The 18,854-nt window shown below is 44.6% G+C and overlaps 1 protein-coding gene and 1 long non-coding RNA gene across 22 annotated transcripts in view; one reads left to right on the forward strand and one right to left on the reverse strand.

Annotated features, from left to right (window-relative positions):
- CACNA2D4 (calcium voltage-gated channel auxiliary subunit alpha2delta 4) overlaps positions 1 to 18,854 on the forward strand; it is a 179,524-nt gene that overhangs the window by 40,825 nt on the left and 119,845 nt on the right. For 19 of the 20 annotated variants that reach the window (XR_005601059.1, XR_005601060.1, XR_005601081.1 and 16 more), the window contains exons 6-10: positions 2,100 to 2,231; positions 3,794 to 3,854; positions 4,641 to 4,791; positions 6,359 to 6,433; positions 7,487 to 7,576. Coding sequence is in view for 7 of the 20 variants with exons in the window: in XM_039546326.1 (XP_039402260.1) it covers positions 2,100 to 2,231; positions 3,794 to 3,854; positions 4,641 to 4,791; positions 6,359 to 6,433; positions 7,487 to 7,576 (509 nt within the window). In the remaining 13 variants the exon portion in view is untranslated. The remainder of the gene's footprint in view (positions 1 to 2,099; positions 2,232 to 3,793; positions 3,855 to 4,640; positions 4,792 to 6,358; positions 6,434 to 7,486; positions 7,577 to 18,854) is intronic. The other variant, XM_039546356.1, reaches the window with a different exon arrangement.
- On the reverse strand, positions 6,806 to 17,071 carry LOC120409070. 2 transcript variants are annotated; one of them, XR_005601086.1, is made up of 4 exons: positions 16,949 to 17,071; positions 14,806 to 14,924; positions 10,807 to 10,982; positions 6,806 to 7,567 (listed from the first exon to the last, which is right to left on the reverse strand). It is a non-coding gene; the product is annotated as an uncharacterized LOC120409070 (long non-coding RNA). The 2 variants fall into 2 exon arrangements; XR_005601085.1 differs by lacking the exon at positions 6,806 to 7,567 and adding an exon at positions 7,887 to 8,096.

Here is an 18,854-nt window from a genome sequence, read left to right on the forward strand (position 1 = left end):
GGAGGGCGGGAAGTGAAAGATAGAGAATAAAGGTTGTACTGTGACTTTAAGGCACTGTCCTTCTGGTGGCAGTGAGGAGCTCTGGGAGGGGACGTGCCTACTGCAGCAGCGTCATTGCAATTGTGCTTGGTTACTGTCCTCCCCTCCTTGTGCATCCACACATCTGCCAGTCACAATCTGGCCTTAAATCAGGAGCTGGCCTCTCTCTACTGGACTTGGCGGGCAAGCTCCTGAAACATGGGGCTGCATAGTCCTTACAGGCTGAGGCTCTTGACCACAATTGTTCTAAAGTTGCTGCCCTCTTCTATTGCCATAGCAGGCTGCCACCAGCCACTGGCTCTGTGCCTGCCAGACCATCAGTCCTTCTCCTTGTAAACATTTTGGCAGGAAATGCTCCCTTACTTCTGTCTTCTCTCCTATGACTGTCTGTATGTGAGCTCAGTGAAGCTACAGGAGCAAACAGAGGCAGGTGCTGGTGATTATATCCTTAGCGGTTACATCATTCCAGGGCCAATGCAGAGAGAGGTTTTTTTCTCCTAAACATTTTTAAATGAATTTCATGCTGAGCTGACAGCCCTAGGGACTATAATCTGGGGCACAAAAGATCCATGTGTTCCATAAACACCCGTTCCCTGGGAGGTCTCCGATCCAATTTCTGACCATACTCAGCCCTGCTTAGCCTCTAAAACCACATGATTTCAGCTACTTAAACCAGGTCATCTATCATCATGCAAGCAGCCAAGCCTCTAACCCAGTGATACTCAGACTGAGACTTGGGAGCTGCAAGTGGCTCTTTCATGCGTCTGTGGCTCTTTGCAGCACATGATATTAAAACAGTGTGATTCAATTATTAACCAATCTAAGTTATTAACCAGTCATGAAGCTTTTACTCTGTTACTAACCAATTGTATTTAGTAAAATAATAATATTTGTTCAGTCATTTTGCTGTGAGAATAATATATATTCAATGAAACAATGAATTCACACCACTGTGGGTCTTTTGTGTAACATTGGTCACTAATTTGGCGCCTGAACCACTGAGGTCTGAAAGTCACTGCTCTAGCCCTTCACTTACAAACACTCCTGAGTCCCAGCATTTATTTGGCCTACAGTGATTCCCTTTTAAAGCTTCGCTATCATTGTTTGTTATGGTGTTAGATTTAGAAATTATATACACCCCTGCAAAGTTCAAAAGCTTGAGAGGGTTTTATTGCAGAAAGAGGGTTTTGATCAAAGCCTCACTTGTCCTCTTGCTGCTGCTCCATTTTACCCTCTCTGGTGCTGGAGTAGATACCGCTAGAAGCTGTCTCATGTCAGCCTCAGATGTCTTATGTAAATCTTCAGATTTACACAGGTGTAAGTGAAATCGGGGGTCCGAGATCAGGCCTTGGGAGAGAAGCAGAGACAGAGGAATGGAATGAAGAAAACCAGGGGAGAGATATCAAAAAAGAGAGTAATAGGAGAAAGATGGAGGGCTCTTAAATCTAAGGGCTTGTCTACACTGGGTAATTGCATCATGTTAAAACATAACTGTTGGAGTCCTGATAACCAGCTCGCAATGTCAAACACTCACTGTAACCAGGGACTGTCATGTTTAACATTGTTTCAGCTGGTTGGGCTACCACATCCAGCTGGTATGATGATATAACAGGACAATCCCTGTCTATACTGGGCGCTACATTGTATTTAACCTTGAGTTAATTACCATAACCCCTTGGGACCCTGTTCTAACTTGATGTAAATCAGCCACAGTAGATAAACCCCAGAAGAGGAAGGGAGATGATGTGTGACCAAGCACCATTGCTAGTGGTGACTTACGTTCCAGGATTTGCTTGAACAGTGAAGACAGTTCCTCTTGCAATGTTTGTTTTAAAACCAGTTCCAATACGGTATTTATCATCATGAATGGAGTGACAGTAGTGAGGAATACATGTTGTAACTGTGTTCAGACCATGAAGAGTCTTTGTATGTACAGGCTCCACGCTGTCTGGATCTCTCTCTTTGTTCCCACCACTCTCCTCTATACTGTGCTTTTTTCCCTCCTGTTGCACCCTTCCTTCCTCTCTCCCTATGTTTCCTGGCTCCGCCTTTCCCCACAGACCCTGACATATTGAATGGAGTTTACATGTCAGAAGCCTTGAATCCTATTTTTGTGGACAATTTCCAAAGAGACCCAACACTGACCTGGCAGTACTTTGGCAGCTCCACAGGATTCTTCAGACTTTACCCAGGTAAAGAGGCTCAGACATTCCTAGCCCTTTCTCTAAAAATCCAGGCAAAACATGAAACACACCAGGGAAGGGAACACATTGATATAGAACCTATTCTGGGAAGCCTAGGGATAGGGGGATCATTGCCTTCCATTGTAGAATAGTAAGTATGGATAACATATGGATCTGGGGTTGGATTCCCCAAAAGGGAGACCTCTTGGAAATAACCAATACATAGGTTGCTTGAGCTGCTTGAACTGGGATGGTGTGTACCAAAGGCACATTCCTGTAAAAGAGTAACTCTGGTGGCAATAGAAGACTCTCATTCTCTAGCCACTAGCTACCATACGGGGGAGACAACACAGCCAGTGTGTTGCACCTGTGACACCAAAGGTATTCTGCTTGCCTATATGCGTTTCAGGCTGACTGCCTGCTGCAGTGCCATCTGCCCTGAGAAAGCGTGACAAAGCCTTTAGTGCTCAATCTGGGCCACACACCTATCTCTCCTTCTACTTTTTAAGGTTCTCAGCCATTCTGTAAGAAAAAAAGGTACAATATTGCCAACCTCAAGAGATCAAATATCATCAGTCAGATCCCCCAAAAATCATGAGATTGCCCCCCCCCCACTTTGTTTTTTCCCCAAAAAGATTATATTGTGGTTTTGGTCTGTCTTTTGATTGTTTTGAACTCCCCCTGCCATCGTGTGTGTGTGTGTGTGTGTGTGTGTGTGTGTGTGTGTGTGTGTGTGTGTGTGTGTGTGTGTGTGACAATCAGTGTTGCCCACTCTCCCATATGTATTGGGTAAGGGGCAGGAGCTCACACCCCTACATCTGCCCAGCAATTAATTCTGCCCTGGTCCAGCCTAGCTCTGCTCCTTCTGGGATTCTCTCCCAGGCCTGCTGGGTGGAGACTGCAGCAGTGTCCTCTCTCCTGCTTCCAGGCTGAGGGAAGGGAGTTTAGCTCCCCCATTCCCTCTTGTGAGAATGGTTGGGCTGCTGATGAGAGCGGGAGGAGGGAAGAGCTTTTCCTTTAGCAACTCTAGGTGGTTGCTCTGCCCCAGGAGGCAGGCACATAGGGCAGGCAGCCAATCAGAGGGCTCAAATTCACTAGAGACTGGAGCGTCTCGCATCATCGCCAAACTGGCTTCAACCTCAGCCAAAATCACCTCACTCGTCAAAAAAATCACGGCAGTCAGCAGCACTGCAGATATTGGAGAAAGCTGCGTACAAATGGAATAAAGATGAAAGTAAATGCACTCCCTCCACAATTTTTAAATGTTCCTGAGAGCACCAGGCACAGCCCAGTGACGTTTTGCATAAAAATTAATCAACACATTCAAGGGAATGTGTGAAGGCCAGAAATTAAAGTTAGGAAAGCTTTGTGTGTATTTATCCAATGTGCCTGCTGCTATAACTGCTGGAGCTCTGCTGTTGGCTGTGGGAGTCACGTGACCTTGTGAACTAAAATAGGGAGGTCTCAGAGCTAAGGATAATTGAAGGTCCGGTGTCTGCAGGGGTGGGGAGCCGAGGCCTGTTTTCCTGAGTGATTAAGGCACTGAGTCCTCCTTTTGCTGCTCTGTTCAGGGATAAAGTGGATGCCAGATGAGAATGGAGTCATCTCCTTCGACTGCAGGAATAGAGGCTGGTGAGAAATTAAACCCCACCATCTTTCTCTTGCCCTCCTTTTCTCCTCTTCTTTTGGAACTTTGATTGACCCTTGTTCTGATTTTTGTCCCCCTCCTTCCTAGTGTGGGTTGCAGAGATCTGAATGGTGAGTGCACAGACATCACAGTCCAGTGTCTCCAGTGGAGAATCTAACCAGAGTGTCTGTTGCACACTGCTCCCGGGAGAGAGAGGGAATAGATGAACTAGTGTTTAAGCAATCACTTCGTAGCATACTGGATTAGAAAGTGTTGTCCATCCCCTTCCAACACCCCTCCCTCTATCTTGGGGTCTAACGTCTCATACGGAATCACTGTCAGCGACTCCCTTCTTTATCCCCTCCACTTTATGAGACTGCAGAACAATGGGATGGGATCGTTCAGAGTCCATCAATCCCACTCTTTGAATCAGTCATCTCAGTAGCAGGGATCGCTGTTAAATAACACCAAGTTCCCTCTGTCAGCTATGTCTGAGTATATCACCCCTTCAGCACTCCCAGCCTTTGCCAGCCCAGTAAACAAGAACCCAGGTCCAGCAGAGCACTACTGTTAAACAGCAGGACAGCCCCGTCAGATTTATATGAGTGGTACATCGGGCATGGGATAAAGAGTATATTCCCAAGTCTGCCACTGCCAGGCTACTGCTCCAGACATGCATGTTATCATGGGTCTAGAATCAAGGACCTGATATGGCCAATGGTATGCCTAGAATTCTGCCTTCCCCGGTCCTTATGTTGTACCAGTTTCTCTTCTCTCCCAATCCTATAAAGGTACATCCAGGCAGCCACTTCACCCAAGGACATTATAATCGTGGTGGACATCAGTGGGAGCATGAAGGGTCTGCTGATGACCATTGCCAAACACACCATCATCACCATTTTGGACACTTTGGGGGAAAATGATTTCGTCAATATTATTGCAGTAAGTGTATCCCAGTCTAAATATAAAACAACTCACCCTGTCAATCATGCCTGCCTTTCAGCTCCACTAGCAAACTGTGCAGGGATAGCAGTAATATCACTACAGCACTTAGCTCTAGAGTTAGATGGGAATGGGAAACAAAACCAAATCAGCTATGACAAGTCAGTTGCAAGTACTTTGGTGAGTGACCAGCAGATGCTAATTCCTTATTCACCCTGTGATTGACAGTAAAAGCTTGTTCATTCCTTTTCCTAATTTTATTCCTTTTCTTATTGAGACAAAACTTTAGTAATGATACAAGAGCTCAGTCTGCAACTATATCATCTTGGTCAGTGACCCTTTCCTATTTCACAGACTAAACCCAGAGGGAGGGAGTCAGTACTGGGATGGGGACACTTGGTGCTTCAGGAAGTGATGATGCTATTTTGATTTATGGCTGTCATCCCTCTGAGTCAGTAATACTCCAGCCTGGTGCTAGGAGGCATTGTGCTGCCGAAGCTGCTCTCTTTCGTGTGAGATGTATAAGCAAAATCGTGACTACCTATGGTCAAGAAAGATAGCACTTTTCTGAAGAATAGTGATATTAACTTGTTTATGTCCTGGCTGGGATTATCATGATACACCAATCTCTGCACTGACTTCCCATAGAACAGAGTCCAGGAAAAGGTCAAGCTCCTGATTTTCAAAGTTTTCCATGGAATTAGGCCTGGATACCCAACAGATTATTTCTCCCTCTATGTGACCATGACTTCCCGTGACACCATTGCAACAATAAGACAGTTGACCAGTACAAGGGTGGCTTGTGACCACAGAAGACAGAACTTGCACAGGATCAAGACTATGGAACTCAGAGCCAAAGAAAAAGAGAGTGATTGCTAACCTCTTCCCTTTCAGAGCTAAATACAAACCCCAGCTCTTTGCCCAGGATTTCCCATAATTATACCCTCATTCTTATAGATTTATGGGAACAAAACACCAAAATCCCTAAGCTTGTCCCCTGCTGGTAGGGAAGGAAGTGAGAGCTCATTGTTATCTGTTTAGCTTGCTAAACTATTCCATTGATGGGAGCCATGTAAGTACCTGGATGGATAGTTGGAGAAGTGAGCAGTGTTGATTCAGGAACAGAGGGAAATCATACTAAGCCGGGAGGGTTTTATATGTTAGTGTTTTAAAGAGATGTATGTAATATATGTCCCCTTGTGTATTGTAATCTGAGAATTTAAGTGTTGACGTAAATTAGTCTTTTGCACAGATATTAGAGTGTGGAGAAGACTGATGGAACTCTTAATAAAATAGCATTAACCCTGCACCTATGGGTGTGCCTGGATTTAATCTGCCAACATGCTACAATTTATTTCATGTATTATTTTAAAAGGCAGGATTTTTAAAAGTGTAATGTGTCTAGAGCACAAAATTGGCACAATAAAATTCTAAATAAAGAGCTAAATAAAACAGTGTAACTGTAAAATAGGTGCTGTTTTTATCCCTATAAATGTCCTCTTATGAATCTTACTTTCAAGAGATTCCTTTTATCACTAACCCTATTCTTTTACTTTTCTCTTTTCAGTACAATGATTATGTTCATTATGTTGAACCCTGTTTCAAGGGCATCCTGGTCCAAGCAGACAGAGATAACAGAGAGGTGAGTGCCAGACTCAGAGGTGGTGTTGGGACAGCTCTCTTATTGTAGTTGAATTAGTGGGACTGTGATGCTTTGGTGGGAAACTCCAAGGACAGGAAGCAACTGATGTCCCAAAAACATGTGGATTTTTATTTCTGAGACCTAGAGCCAGATTCACGGTGACACACTGTCTGTTCTGCATCTCGCTGGGTACGCAAAGCAGCTGGAAACTCAGTGCAGCTGGCTGGTTAAACCGAGTTTACAACTGATTTGTGTCTCTGGAGCAGCGCAAACTAGCCAGAGCATACCAGTCAATCTTTCCTGTCCTATCACAAGAAACAAAAGCACATAACTCTCAACTCCATGTGCCATTTCTAAAAGCCCAGATCTTCCCTCCACATCCTTGGCCCTCAGAAAAGTGGGAATTCAACCCTTTCCGGTAAATGTCTGGTCACCAATGAACGCTGCAGTCTAGGTTCCCCCTTTCGTAGAGCATTTTTTCAGTGTGCTTTGCTGATAGCTGCTTTTCTAATCTGGGAGTGATGAGCAGCTGCAGCCCTAAGGTGGTCATTGTGCATCTGACTGCTGCAAGATGCACCTCCCTCCTAGCTGGGATGTATTTTTAGTTCTGATTATATCTCCCTTGTTTCTCTCGCTCTCAATCTTGTGGAGGTGGCTCATACTCACATTGTCCCCATAGTTAACATTATCAGAATGTTTCTCTCCACTTTTCTTACCAAACTCCCCTGTGTTTCACCCTCAGCAAAGGACAAATCTCCAAAGAGAAGTGCTGCTATTTCTGGCAGTTATTTGTGAACGTGCTGTGCAGCAGCTTATAGTACAGCACATATGCGAACATGAGTGCCCCATGATAGAACTGTTATTGGAGTAGCCTATTAACTATCACAGCTGTAGAAGCTATAGTGGAAGATTGCCCAGCCATCTAGAGTAGTCATGTGCCCTGAAATACAGGGTTTCTTTGGCCTTGTGTCACCCTTCTCTCCCCTGTCCTGAGAATTCTGCCTTCCTTCTGTCCGCATCTCATATCTCCATGTGTTTCTCACTTCATGCTAGCACTTTAAGCAGTTGGTGGATGAGCTGCAGGCAAAAGGAGTGGGGACCGTCAATAAAGCCGTGCTGGAATCCTTCAAAATCCTGAGGGAGGTAAGAGCATTTTGTGTCAAGGGTGTTAAAGAGCATGCTCACTCCTCCCCACCCACCCCCCTTCTTCTGCGTGTCTCATGGCACTGTACAGCTGGCATCGTGTCAGGGGGAATTCTCCTAGTGCAGTGACATGAACGTTTTCTGACAGGGCCAAAAGTTGCTGATGAGCATCTTGATTGTGATTGTGACATGGATGGTGATGGTGGTGATGATGATGATGATGAACCTGGGCACTCTGACTTTAGGGAGCTGTTTGTTTATTAATTTATTTAAAATGCTCAAACCTGTTATTGCTCCCAATAAAGGGGGCATTGCCATGCCAAAGGAAAGTGGGTAGCTAATGTGGCATAGAGCCAGTTGCTATAAATAGTCACCTTTCCCCAGGGAAAAGTGACCCCATAGATGATGATCAGTGCCTTGAATCGTCCATAATTATGTCCTTCCGTGCTGATGCTCAATTCATTCCATTTAATCAGAGCTTATTACTTCATATTTCAGTGCTGTGCCAATTCATCAGTGCCTGAAAATGAATGAATGATTGACTGCTAGCTAAGTGACAGGAGGAGGAAGACGGGGGACAGACCGATACAGACTAACACGGCTACCACTCTAAAAGGGGGGACAGAGACAGCCTTTTAACAAAAAGGCTTGAAATAACATAATTAAACCGACTGTATTCACTGGGCCAAATTCAGTTACTTGGGTAAAAATCTCTCTGTGACTTAAATGGGAGCAGAGTCAGGCCAACACTAAGTGTCGTTGAAAATCTCATCCTTATTTTCTCCTCCTATCACATCTCATATTGTCTGGGAAACTAATAGGACTGAGTTCAGATCTCATGTACACCAGTGTTAGGAGTAACTCTCCTGAAGTCAGTGGAGTTACACCCATGAGAGCATGCTCCCAATCAGGCCTGTTGTGCTGTTGAATCCATGACAGTATCAAACAGCGTATAGAAGCTCCCAGTGCTGACTGTGATACTGAGGGATATGCTGAAGAAGCTAGTAGTGCTTGTGTTTTCAGTAGCTGTGAGCTGGTAGTGTTGCTAGAAAATATGATGATACTGGTGATATGATGATGCTGGTTGTAGTGACATAAAACGTCACTACAGAGATGACAATATAAATGACAAGATGACAGCAATCATTCTGATAATGAAGGGTATTAGTGAGCAATGGTAAATGTCATTATGATTAAGGTATTAGATTGTTTTTACTTTCGGTTTATTTTTGTGTTTAATTTCCCAAGGATCAACACAGTGATTCATATGGAAAATACCACATGTAAAATAAAACAGTGACACTCATCCAAGGTGTTCCAATCACCTACTATGCCCATGACAGTCATGCAAGATTCATTATGTTATGTGAGAAACTGGGACCTCAATAGTCGTCACACAGAAGCATGACTCAGCTTTGTTCCTTAAGGATTGCTGAAGGATATATATAAAAAAAAAAAAAAGAGTACCAACTCCCAGTGTAACCCACTCTCCTAAGTGCACCTGCAGCCCTGGAGTACTGCTAAGGATACTGACACTCTTGGGGATGATGCTAACAAGACGGTGTTATTGAGAGCAAATATGGTGGTGAGGTTAACTGTACCATGTGCTAGAGGTGTTGACATATTTGGCCTGATTTTCCACTCACACCGGTTTTGCACCATTGGCTATAGTGGAGCGGTTCCTGATTTACTCTATAGTGAAAGTGTGATCAGAATTCTGCCCAAGGATGGTATTGTGAGTAATAGCAGGAGCTGAGATGATAGGGTGGTGGTATTAGCACTAATTGTGGTAATCTCGTGTTGTCATTCTGATGCTGATAATGAGATAGTGGCAATTACAAGGTGATGCTTTATGGGAAGAGGATGATCTGGATGAGGGAAGCAGTCGTGATTTAATGCTAAAAACATTTGTTTGGAATACATCTCTAGTGGTCACGTATCTAGTACATCCCTGTGTATGGTGACAAAATTACTCCTCACTAAAACCAGTCAGATCCTCTGCTGGAGTAAATTAGTGTATTGAAATTACTGATTCACAACAGCAGAGTATCTGGCTCCAAGTGTCTAATGTAGCCCTGATTATCTATAATGATAATGATTACAAATTGCCAAGGGAGGTTTTGCTCCTTAGTACAATTGTTTTTAGAATTATAGGTCCAGGTTTTCCGGCCCACTCGAGATCCACTCAATGATGGACGAGGAGTCCGGGGTTGGAGAAAAGGTGGTATTTCGCCTTCTTTATATTCCCACAATTCTGGGGCAGCTAAGGGCTACTTTGGAACAGCATAGAACAGCTTCAGGAGAACAGTTAGCAGCTCTACGTCTTTCTGGGATGTCCCCTCTTCAGTGGGAATCCTCAAGAAGTCAGTTACACCAGCTTAACAGCCTTGTACTGCCCGAGTGACATAAAGGGGCTGAAGAAAGACCCAGAATCTGGTCCATAGAGCTTTCGATGGTATTTAAATTGTAATCCCAACTGTCTCTTAAGCTCCTGTGCCAAGATTTTCAAAACTGGCTGGTGATTTATGGTAGCCTCAATTTTGGTGAGCCCACAGCCTCTGAAAATTGGACCCCTTTAAAGTGTCTCATATTGAGCACCCAGGAATTGAGGCTAGTCACTTTTGACAGCCTTGGCCATTACTTCTTGCTGACTGAGAATAACTGATCCCTTGAAAAAGAATGGTCTAGTGCAGTGTTTCTCAAACTGGGGTCTGCGGACCCCTGGGGGTCCACGAGGGTACTCCAGGGGGTCTGCAGGCCCCACTGATCAACTCCTTCTCCTGCATGCCGGGGTGTAGGAGGCGCTGGGAGGGAGGCGGAGGAGCAGGGACATGGCGCGCATGGGGGAAGGGGCGGAAAGAGGCAGGGTGGGGGTGGGACCTTGGGGGAAGGGGTGGAGTGGCGGAGCTTGAGGGGGCTGCAAAAAAATTTAAATCAAAATGGGGGTCCTCGTGTTGCTAAAGTTTGAGAACTGCAGGTCTAGAGAGTAGAAAAGGGGAGCTGGGTATCAGGACTCCTCAGTTCTATTCCTAACACTTTCACTGACTCTGTGTAACCTTGGACATATCATTTGAACGCTCCCTGCTTTGATTTATCCATAGATAAACTGGGTACAATAATATTAACTTGCCTCACAGGGGTGATGTGAGGCTTAGTTAATTAACATTTATAAAATGTTTTGAAATCCTGGCACGTAAGGTGCTATGTAAGTGCCAGATAGTATTTCTTACCTGTGAGTAAACATTTATCTTGTCTCTCCTCAGCCTTCTGTTCTCTTCAGTTGGGTTGCCTTGCCCCATTCCCTTTATCTTTCTATACAGGGCTTATTTTTCCAAACTTTTTATCCTGTCTGTTCCTCTCTTCTGAACTGCCTCCAGTTTGTCTGTCTTCTATGAAACATGGTGCTCTAAACCAGAAGTGTTCTCGTTAAAGCCTACCAAGTGCCAACCAGAGCAGAATAATTACCTTGCATGTTTGACACATAATACTCCTCTTAACGCCTCCCAAGAGAGTAGTTACCTTTCTTTCATCAGTCTCACATTGTTAATTCATATTGAGTTGATCTGCCCCTGGGGTATACCTTCCTAGCTGGGATGCAGTCTTTGAGTTAACAGACTACAGATTCATTTTCTCTTGTTCTGTATTTGTGCCCATCACTGTTCCTTCCTATGTAAACCAATTTATATTTCTTTTCGTATGAATCTCATAGGGTCACACATGTAGGGTATGTCTACATAGCAAAAATAAATCCCCTGACAGCAAGTCCCAGAGCCTGGGTCTAGAGGCTCAGGCTTGCAGGGCTTGTGCTATGGTGCTAAAATAGCTGTCAGAGTGGTAGCTGTGTTAGTCTGTATCAGCAAAAACAAGGAAGGGTTGTGGCACCTTAGAAACTAACAAATTTATTTGGGCATAAGCTTTCATGGGCTAAAACCCACTTCATCAGATGCATGGAGTGAAAAATACAGTAGGCAGGTATAAATACACATCACATGAAAAGATTGGAGTTGCCTTACCAAGTGTATGTGGGGGGTGGCAATGCTAACGAGCCAATTCAATTAAGGTGTAAGTGGTGTATTCTCAACAGTTGACAAGAAGGGGTGAATACCAAGGGAGGGAAAATCACTTTTGTAGTGCTAATGAGACCAATGAAATGAAGGTGGCCCATTTCAAACAGTTAACAAGAAGGTGTGAGTCTCTGCAGAGGGAAATTAGTTTTTGTAGTGACCCATCCACTCCCAGTTTTTATTCAGGCCTAATTTGATGGTGTCCAGTTTGCAAATTAATTCCAGTTCTGCAGCTTCTCATTGGAGTCTGTTTCTGAAGTTTTTTTGTTGAAGAATTGCCACTTCTAAGTCTGTTGTTGAGTGTCCAGGGAGGTTGAAGTGTTCTCCTATTGGTTTTTGAATGTTTATAATTCTTGATATCTGATTTGTGTCCATTTATTCTTTTGTGTAGAGACTCTCCGGTTTGGCCAATGTACATGGCAGAGGGGCATTGCTGGCACATGATGGCATATATCACATTGGTAGATGTGCAGGTGAATGAGCCCCTGATGGTGTGGCTGCAGGGCCGGCTCCAGGCACCAGCTTAGCAAGCAGGTGCTTGGGGCGGCCACTCCGGAGAGGGGCGGCAGGTCCAGCTATTCGTTGGCAATTCGGCGGAGGGTCCCTCACTCCCGGTCGGAGCAGAGAACCTCCTGCTGAATTGCCGCAGATCACAATCGCGGCTTCCCCTTTTTTTTTTTTTTTTTGGCTGCTTGGGGCGGCAAAACCCCTGGAGCTGGCCGTGTGTGGCTGATGTGGTTAGGTCCTATGATGGTGTCCCTTGAATAGATATACAAACAGAGTTGGCAATGGGGTTTGTTGCAGGGAATTGAATTGGCCTCCTTAGCACTGAACCCCCACTTGGTAAGGCAACTCCCATCTTTTTGTGTGCTGTATATTTATATCTGCTTACTGTATTTTCCACTCCATGCATCTGATGAAATGGGTTCTAGCCCACGAAAGCTTATGCCCAAATAAATTTGTTAATCTCTAAGGTGCCACAAGGACTCCTCATTGTTTTTACTGATACAGACAAACACGTCTACCCCTCTGAAACCTGTCAAAGGAAATAGGGATTAAAGAAGGTTGCTTTCCTGATCTTGGAAAAGGCATAAGCTGCCCATGGAAAGCCCAGTATAAACCTGAGTCAGTCTCTGCTCCTATTAGATCACATTCAGAACCTCCTCTCAACTTGACACCAACCCATTAAATGGGTACATGAACTCGGTCAAATTCTGAAGTGATATAAATGATGGGGTAAGTTATATACATGTTGGGTGTAAGTTGGCCAAAAAATGTGTGTGAGTGACACCAAACTTGCATTTGATAATGTGTTAAAATGAGTGTAATTTACACAGATGTGGTGTTTTACAGGGAGCAAACACAGCTCCTGGTGTAGCTCTGAGGTCAAGGGGATTTGTGCCGCCTTATGCCAGAGCTGGGTGCGGAAGAGTTGAGCATGGCACAGTGTTAGTTAGTTAGTGGGGGAGGGTCTGCTGTACCTCATTACCTCCTGCTTCATGCCCCTTTCTGTTCCTATAGGGCCAGGGCCTCAGCAGGTGTAAAATGGTGTGGCTCCACTGAGGCGGTATTAACCTACACCTGCTAAGGATCTGACCCCTGTAGTGCAAGTTACCCTCATTGGGCCAGATGCTGATTTCATACTCGGGGAAATCTGTTGCAACATCCTGGCTTCAGTTAGGAGACTCCTGCTTTACACAAGCATGAGAGAGCAGAATCAGGCACCTGTGGTCTCAAACCCAGGCCTAGAGGGTTGCTAAGCAACAGCCTGACCCACTGTGCCGCAAGACTGCAAGGTGAGATGAGGGAACTGTAGCTGATACCCCACCAGCAGAGGCTACCGCCGCCAACTCAGTGAGGTCAGATGACCAGCAGCAGACTGCTGATTGGGCTCTACTGGGTATAACATTTCTTGTTCCTGTCCCACTATTTGTCTGAGCAGCTAGTTGTTAGGCCAGTATCTGTCCAGACACCCTGAGACCAAGTCCTGGCCTTGCTGGGTTCCTACTTCTTGTCCCTGTTTCCTGCTGCTTTGCCTTGTTCCCTGTTCCTGCTAACACACCTGGTTCCTAAATTAATGACTCTGGCTTGGCCCTTGCTGTGACTTCTGACTGTGACCCTAACTCCACTCCCTGCTCTGAACACTAGGGAGCTACAGGCACAGTGTTTACAAAGATGTTATGCTGGCTTTATACCAGTGTAAACTAAATCAGAATATCTTCCACTGAATGCCAAATCAATGCATGTTACCTATTCTTTGCAGTTTACACCACTGTTTATTTCATCACTGAATTTAACCCAGAAACTTTCCTCGAAGTTGCACCTGCATCTACAAGGTTGCAAACTTGTATTTGTCTGTATTAGGCCCTCTGTGTTCCGTTTTTCTAGCCAATTGTGTATCTATCATATTTCTCTATTTCAGTCACATTCTCTAGTTAAATATCAAATGGGAGGATGTTAAATAAGTTACTGAAGTAGAGGTATGCTTTGTCCATTGCATTCCATTCAACCAGCAACCTATGATTTTTCTGATTATCTGTGTTTCCTCTGGGTGCTCACAAATTAACTGTATTATTAATTTTTCTAGTAACTTACCAAATATTGAAGCTCAACTTACTGATCAACTTTCCATCCTCCTTTGAAAACAAGTTTTTGTTCATTCTTTTGAGAACTCATTTGTTCTTTGTTAGGTTTCAAACATTATTATAGGTAGACCAGATGTACCTTATGCTAGTTCTTTCACCTCTCTAGCTGTAATTCCATTGAACATTGCTGACTTGAATATGTCCAGTTTATATAGTCTTTAACTTAACCCTTGTGACTCTACCTTGAAACTCTCCCTTTCTCTCTTACCTACTTCTGCATTGTCTGCCCTGTCACTACTGTCCCTTTTAAGAGTGAAGCAAAGCAGTCATTAAGCATTCCAGCCAGATTCTTGCTCTCTTTTATTTGTTCTCCAGCCTTTATAAGTTGTGGACCTATACTCGTTTTCGTGCTTCTTACTATATGTATTTATAAAGTTTCTTGCTCTTTTTTACATGCTTTGCTAACAGTGCTTTATTTTGTGCCGTTGATTTTTGCAGGATATGTCTTCTTATACACAGACACAATTGCCTAGTTTTTTTCATTTTTCTTTATGTGGTCTTTTATTTGTCCTGCTTTTACCTTGCTTTCTTTCTCTGCTCTGCTAGCTTCCAGCTCTCCTGAGTCCCTTAGTTTCTTTCCCCAGGAGACACCTCCTACTAAGGTCTTGGTCCTGAATGCCACAGATGCAAAGTGTTGCACTTACAAATGCAAAGTAAAAAATGTTGAGCAAAACAGGGAGTGCAGGGGAATCTGATCATGAATAAATCAGAGTATGACTGTTACTCCTGGTAAGCAGGGGCGGCTCTAGGCACCAGCGGGCCAAGCGCCCGCTTGGGGCGGCATCCTGGGGAGGGCGTCATTTGGCTCCGGTGGAGCTCCCACCGGCATGCCTGCGGCAGGTCCACCGGAGCCCGGGACGAGCGGACCTGCCGCAGTCATGCCTGCGGCGGGTCCCGTCTTCCCGCGGCTCCGGGTGAGCTCCCGCAGGCCTGACAGCGGCAGGTCCGCGCGGCCCGGGCGCCGGGGGACCTGCCGCCGGCATGCCGGCGGGAGCTCAACCGGGGCCAAATGCCGCCCTCCCCAGGATGCCGGAGCCGCGGGAAGAGGGGACCCGCCGCGGGACTGGGGAAGGGCGGCGCAGCGCTCCACGCTGCTTGGGGCAGCCTACTTTGTAGAGCCGCCCCTGCTGGTAAGAAGAATATGGCCAAAGAGGGAAACACATAGCTAAGTGCCTCATTTGCTTACACTTAAGCAAGCTTATATCTCTTCAAATATGCACATTCTGTGCCCTCCCCTGTCCACACGCATGTGCACACACACACACTCTCTTGGGCACCTTTATGGTTACACTCAAGGGTCTTGGGACTTACTTCCACTCAGTGCAGAGGATTGCACCTAGAACTCCACCTGAATGGTGCCTGCTCATAGCCTCTGCTCACTCGCTACAACTAAGTAGTCCCCATAGCACATTGCAAAAAGACCTACAGGAGCAGACCTTAACTGTTGGTTGTAAAATCTGCCTTTTACCTTAATATTGTGCACAGTATCATTAAAAGGTCTCTGGCTCCCACATTATATGCAATTTCCAGGTCTCTAATTCTTTCCTGTTGGTCATGATCAGATCTAAACTAAGCTATATTAAGTGGTCCCCTTAATAATTCAAAGAAATGTTGGATGATCTTGGTTTCACTGTATTAATGTAAGAGACATAGAATCATAGATTATTAGGGTTGGAAGGGACCTCAGGAGGTCATCTAGTCCAACCTCCTGCTCAAAGCAGGACCAATCCCCAAATTGCCCCTTCAAGGATTGAACTCACAACCCTGGCTTTAGCAGGCCAATGCGCAAACCACTGAGCTATCCCTCCCCCCCTAAGTACATCTAAGTACCGGTAGTTAAAGTTCACCATTGCTTCTCATCTGGACACACTTGAAATCTGTTCAAGGTGTAGCTCACCCCTTCCTTCTTCCTAATACAATGGGACTCTATATCAGACCTCAGTCTTGATTTCCCCTGTGTTCTAACATAACTCAATGACTTCTAACATTTTTATCTCTAACTTCCATCTGCACCTAGGAGCATCATCATTCCTGATGCATGGCTCCATTCCAGGCCTCCACCTTAAGCTTTTTTCCTGATAGGTATCTCTGATTCCTCCTGCCTTTTAGGAATCTGACCATCATTCAGGTGGACTCTGGAGATGCTTTTGGTGGACTCTGGTGGCATGCAGGTGTGAAGCTCCAGACCCCTGGACACCATCTCAATATCCACTTCCTCATTTTCAAGCAACACCTGAAAACCTTGGGCTCTGCGGGCTATGTGGAGGGAGGCAGAGGAGTTGGGTCTGCTATGCCCGGGGTATCCCCAACACCAGAGTTTACCAGTGGCCTCTGTTCCTTTTGTGCTGCTTAGGTGATGCAAAAAGGGCCAAGCAGACCTAAGGATCTGACAATTTATTTTTTTACCAGTGGTGTCTTTTTTACTCCAGTGAAAGTTTGTCTGAGTAACAACTTGTTTAAAAACTAAGCAAAGACCTCCACATGTGGTCCAATAATAATATTATTATTATTTATAAACCATCCTTCTCACTCCTGCTGAGACCTTCGAGGTTCTGCATACTGGATCACAGTAAATAAATATAACAACTACTTTATAAAAACCAAATAAAAATACCACATGAATAAAGGGGTTATTGCATAGGTGAAGAGGAAAAGAGTCCTACACATGAAATTCTACAGTGGTCAAGTAGAGGCTGTCCAATCCTCTCTCATCGTGGTAGAATAACCAATACTTTGGTGGTATTGGGGTGCTGATGAGGGAGATGGAAGAGATGGTGGCTTTGGGCTTTGGTGGTGGTATAAAATGGTGGTGATGTGATAGTAGCAGTGGTTATGATGAAAGTAATAATGATGAGGTCAATGGCAGTAATGGCGCCATCACAATGGTGTTGGCACTGAGGAAAGCAATGTTGTGGAGGATGTTATTGAGGCAGATGATGTTGGTAGTGGTGACATGAGAGTGACGGTGTCAATGTTGACTACAGCAATGAAAGCATGTGGAGCTGACACAAGGAGTGTCCCGCTGCTGGTGGTGATAGATGCAGTGGCATACTACCCAGGTTGGTAAAGATACTTTTCCATCTAAATACAGAATGACCAAGGTTAGACATGGAAGGGATTTCAGAGGTTAAGCTGTAAGAACTGCACAAGTACCAGTTTATACTCTGCACTCTCTCCCCATGCCCAATGGTCTATGTTGCTGATATTGCTTTTAATCTTTTTTCTTATGTCTAAGCTGAATTTGCCATTCTTTAGTTTAAAGCCATTATTTTTGTGATAAACCCTTAGTCAGCCTTAAATTAGTCTCCTACACATGCTCTATTTCATGCAGTTGCTTGCCTCTCATTTATCTTTACTACAAAGCTATCATGTCTTCCTTCCTTTACATTTTGATCTATGTAAGTCCTCAGTGGACAGACCTTCCATTGCTCCAATCATGATGGTTTGTAAGAGGAGGAGGTGGTCCTTGAAATCAAGAGGTTGCAGCCAAGAAGCTTATCATTTTTACTCCTTGATGTAGGGAAATCCTCTGCAGTTTGCACTGGTTGCTGATAATCAACAGATTAAATTCAAGGTCTTGCTAGTACTAAATAAAATTAAGTTTTCTTGACTCCATTTGCCTTAAAGGCACTTAGCTGGAGAAGTAGTCACTCAAGCCTTTGTTCTCCATCCCAAGATTTCATCTGGGACCCCTTCTAGGAAGCTCCCTTCCTGAGGGCATTTGCCAAAATCTTTCTGTAGCTATATTAAGGCTTAGTGTCACCTATACTCTTGTCCCACCTCCCAGCCCCATTAGTACACGTTTCCTCTGTAGTCCTTAGGCTTCTTTGTTGTGTTCACCTACACTGGATGGGAGAGGATACCTCTGCCCTTTGGACTGAGATCTCAGAGTGAAGTTAGAATCTCAGACATCATTTTCTGTTTGCTTATTCTCCTATGGGCTGGTCTACACACAGTTTTGTACTACCTACTCTAGCTGTATTGGTATAGTTAAAGTAATAAAACCTACCAGCATAGACACCATCATACCAGTATAACTATATCCACTGTCAGGGAATCGGTTTCTGTATCAGTTTCTAAACAGATGTAGTTACATTGGTACAAAATAGTGTGTGGACCAGCCTTTAGAGATTATGGGTTTTTGCTCCCTGTGGCGCAGCCTGAGAGAAATTACCCAAACCAGCCTAAGATACTGTATTGAAAATAGAGAGAAAATTGTAGTAAATCAAAAAGAACCAGTGAGAAGAACATATATCTAAATTTAAACTTCTCATAAAATACACCAGATGAGGTGCTCTCATCTCAGTCACAGAACAATTGAAGGAAATACTTTACATTCCTAGACAGCAATGTCCACTCCACAAACTTCTTTTGTCAGAGGCCAGCCACCAGCTTGTTTTAATTAGGAAATAACTTGAGGTTAGGTGGGGATTAGTGACACATTTGCTAACCCTGACCTAACCTCGACCTCTTTCTTATCTAGAGAAGCCATGAGTCTCTCAGGACCTGTTTTTCAAGTTGTGGGTGTGGGTTGAGTGCTTTGATGGTTAAAAGGTTTTTTCAGAATTC

Source organism: Mauremys reevesii, linkage group 1 (genome assembly GCF_016161935.1).
Source record: "Mauremys reevesii isolate NIE-2019 linkage group 1, ASM1616193v1, whole genome shotgun sequence".
Taxonomy (NCBI): Eukaryota; Metazoa; Chordata; order Testudines; family Geoemydidae; genus Mauremys; species Mauremys reevesii.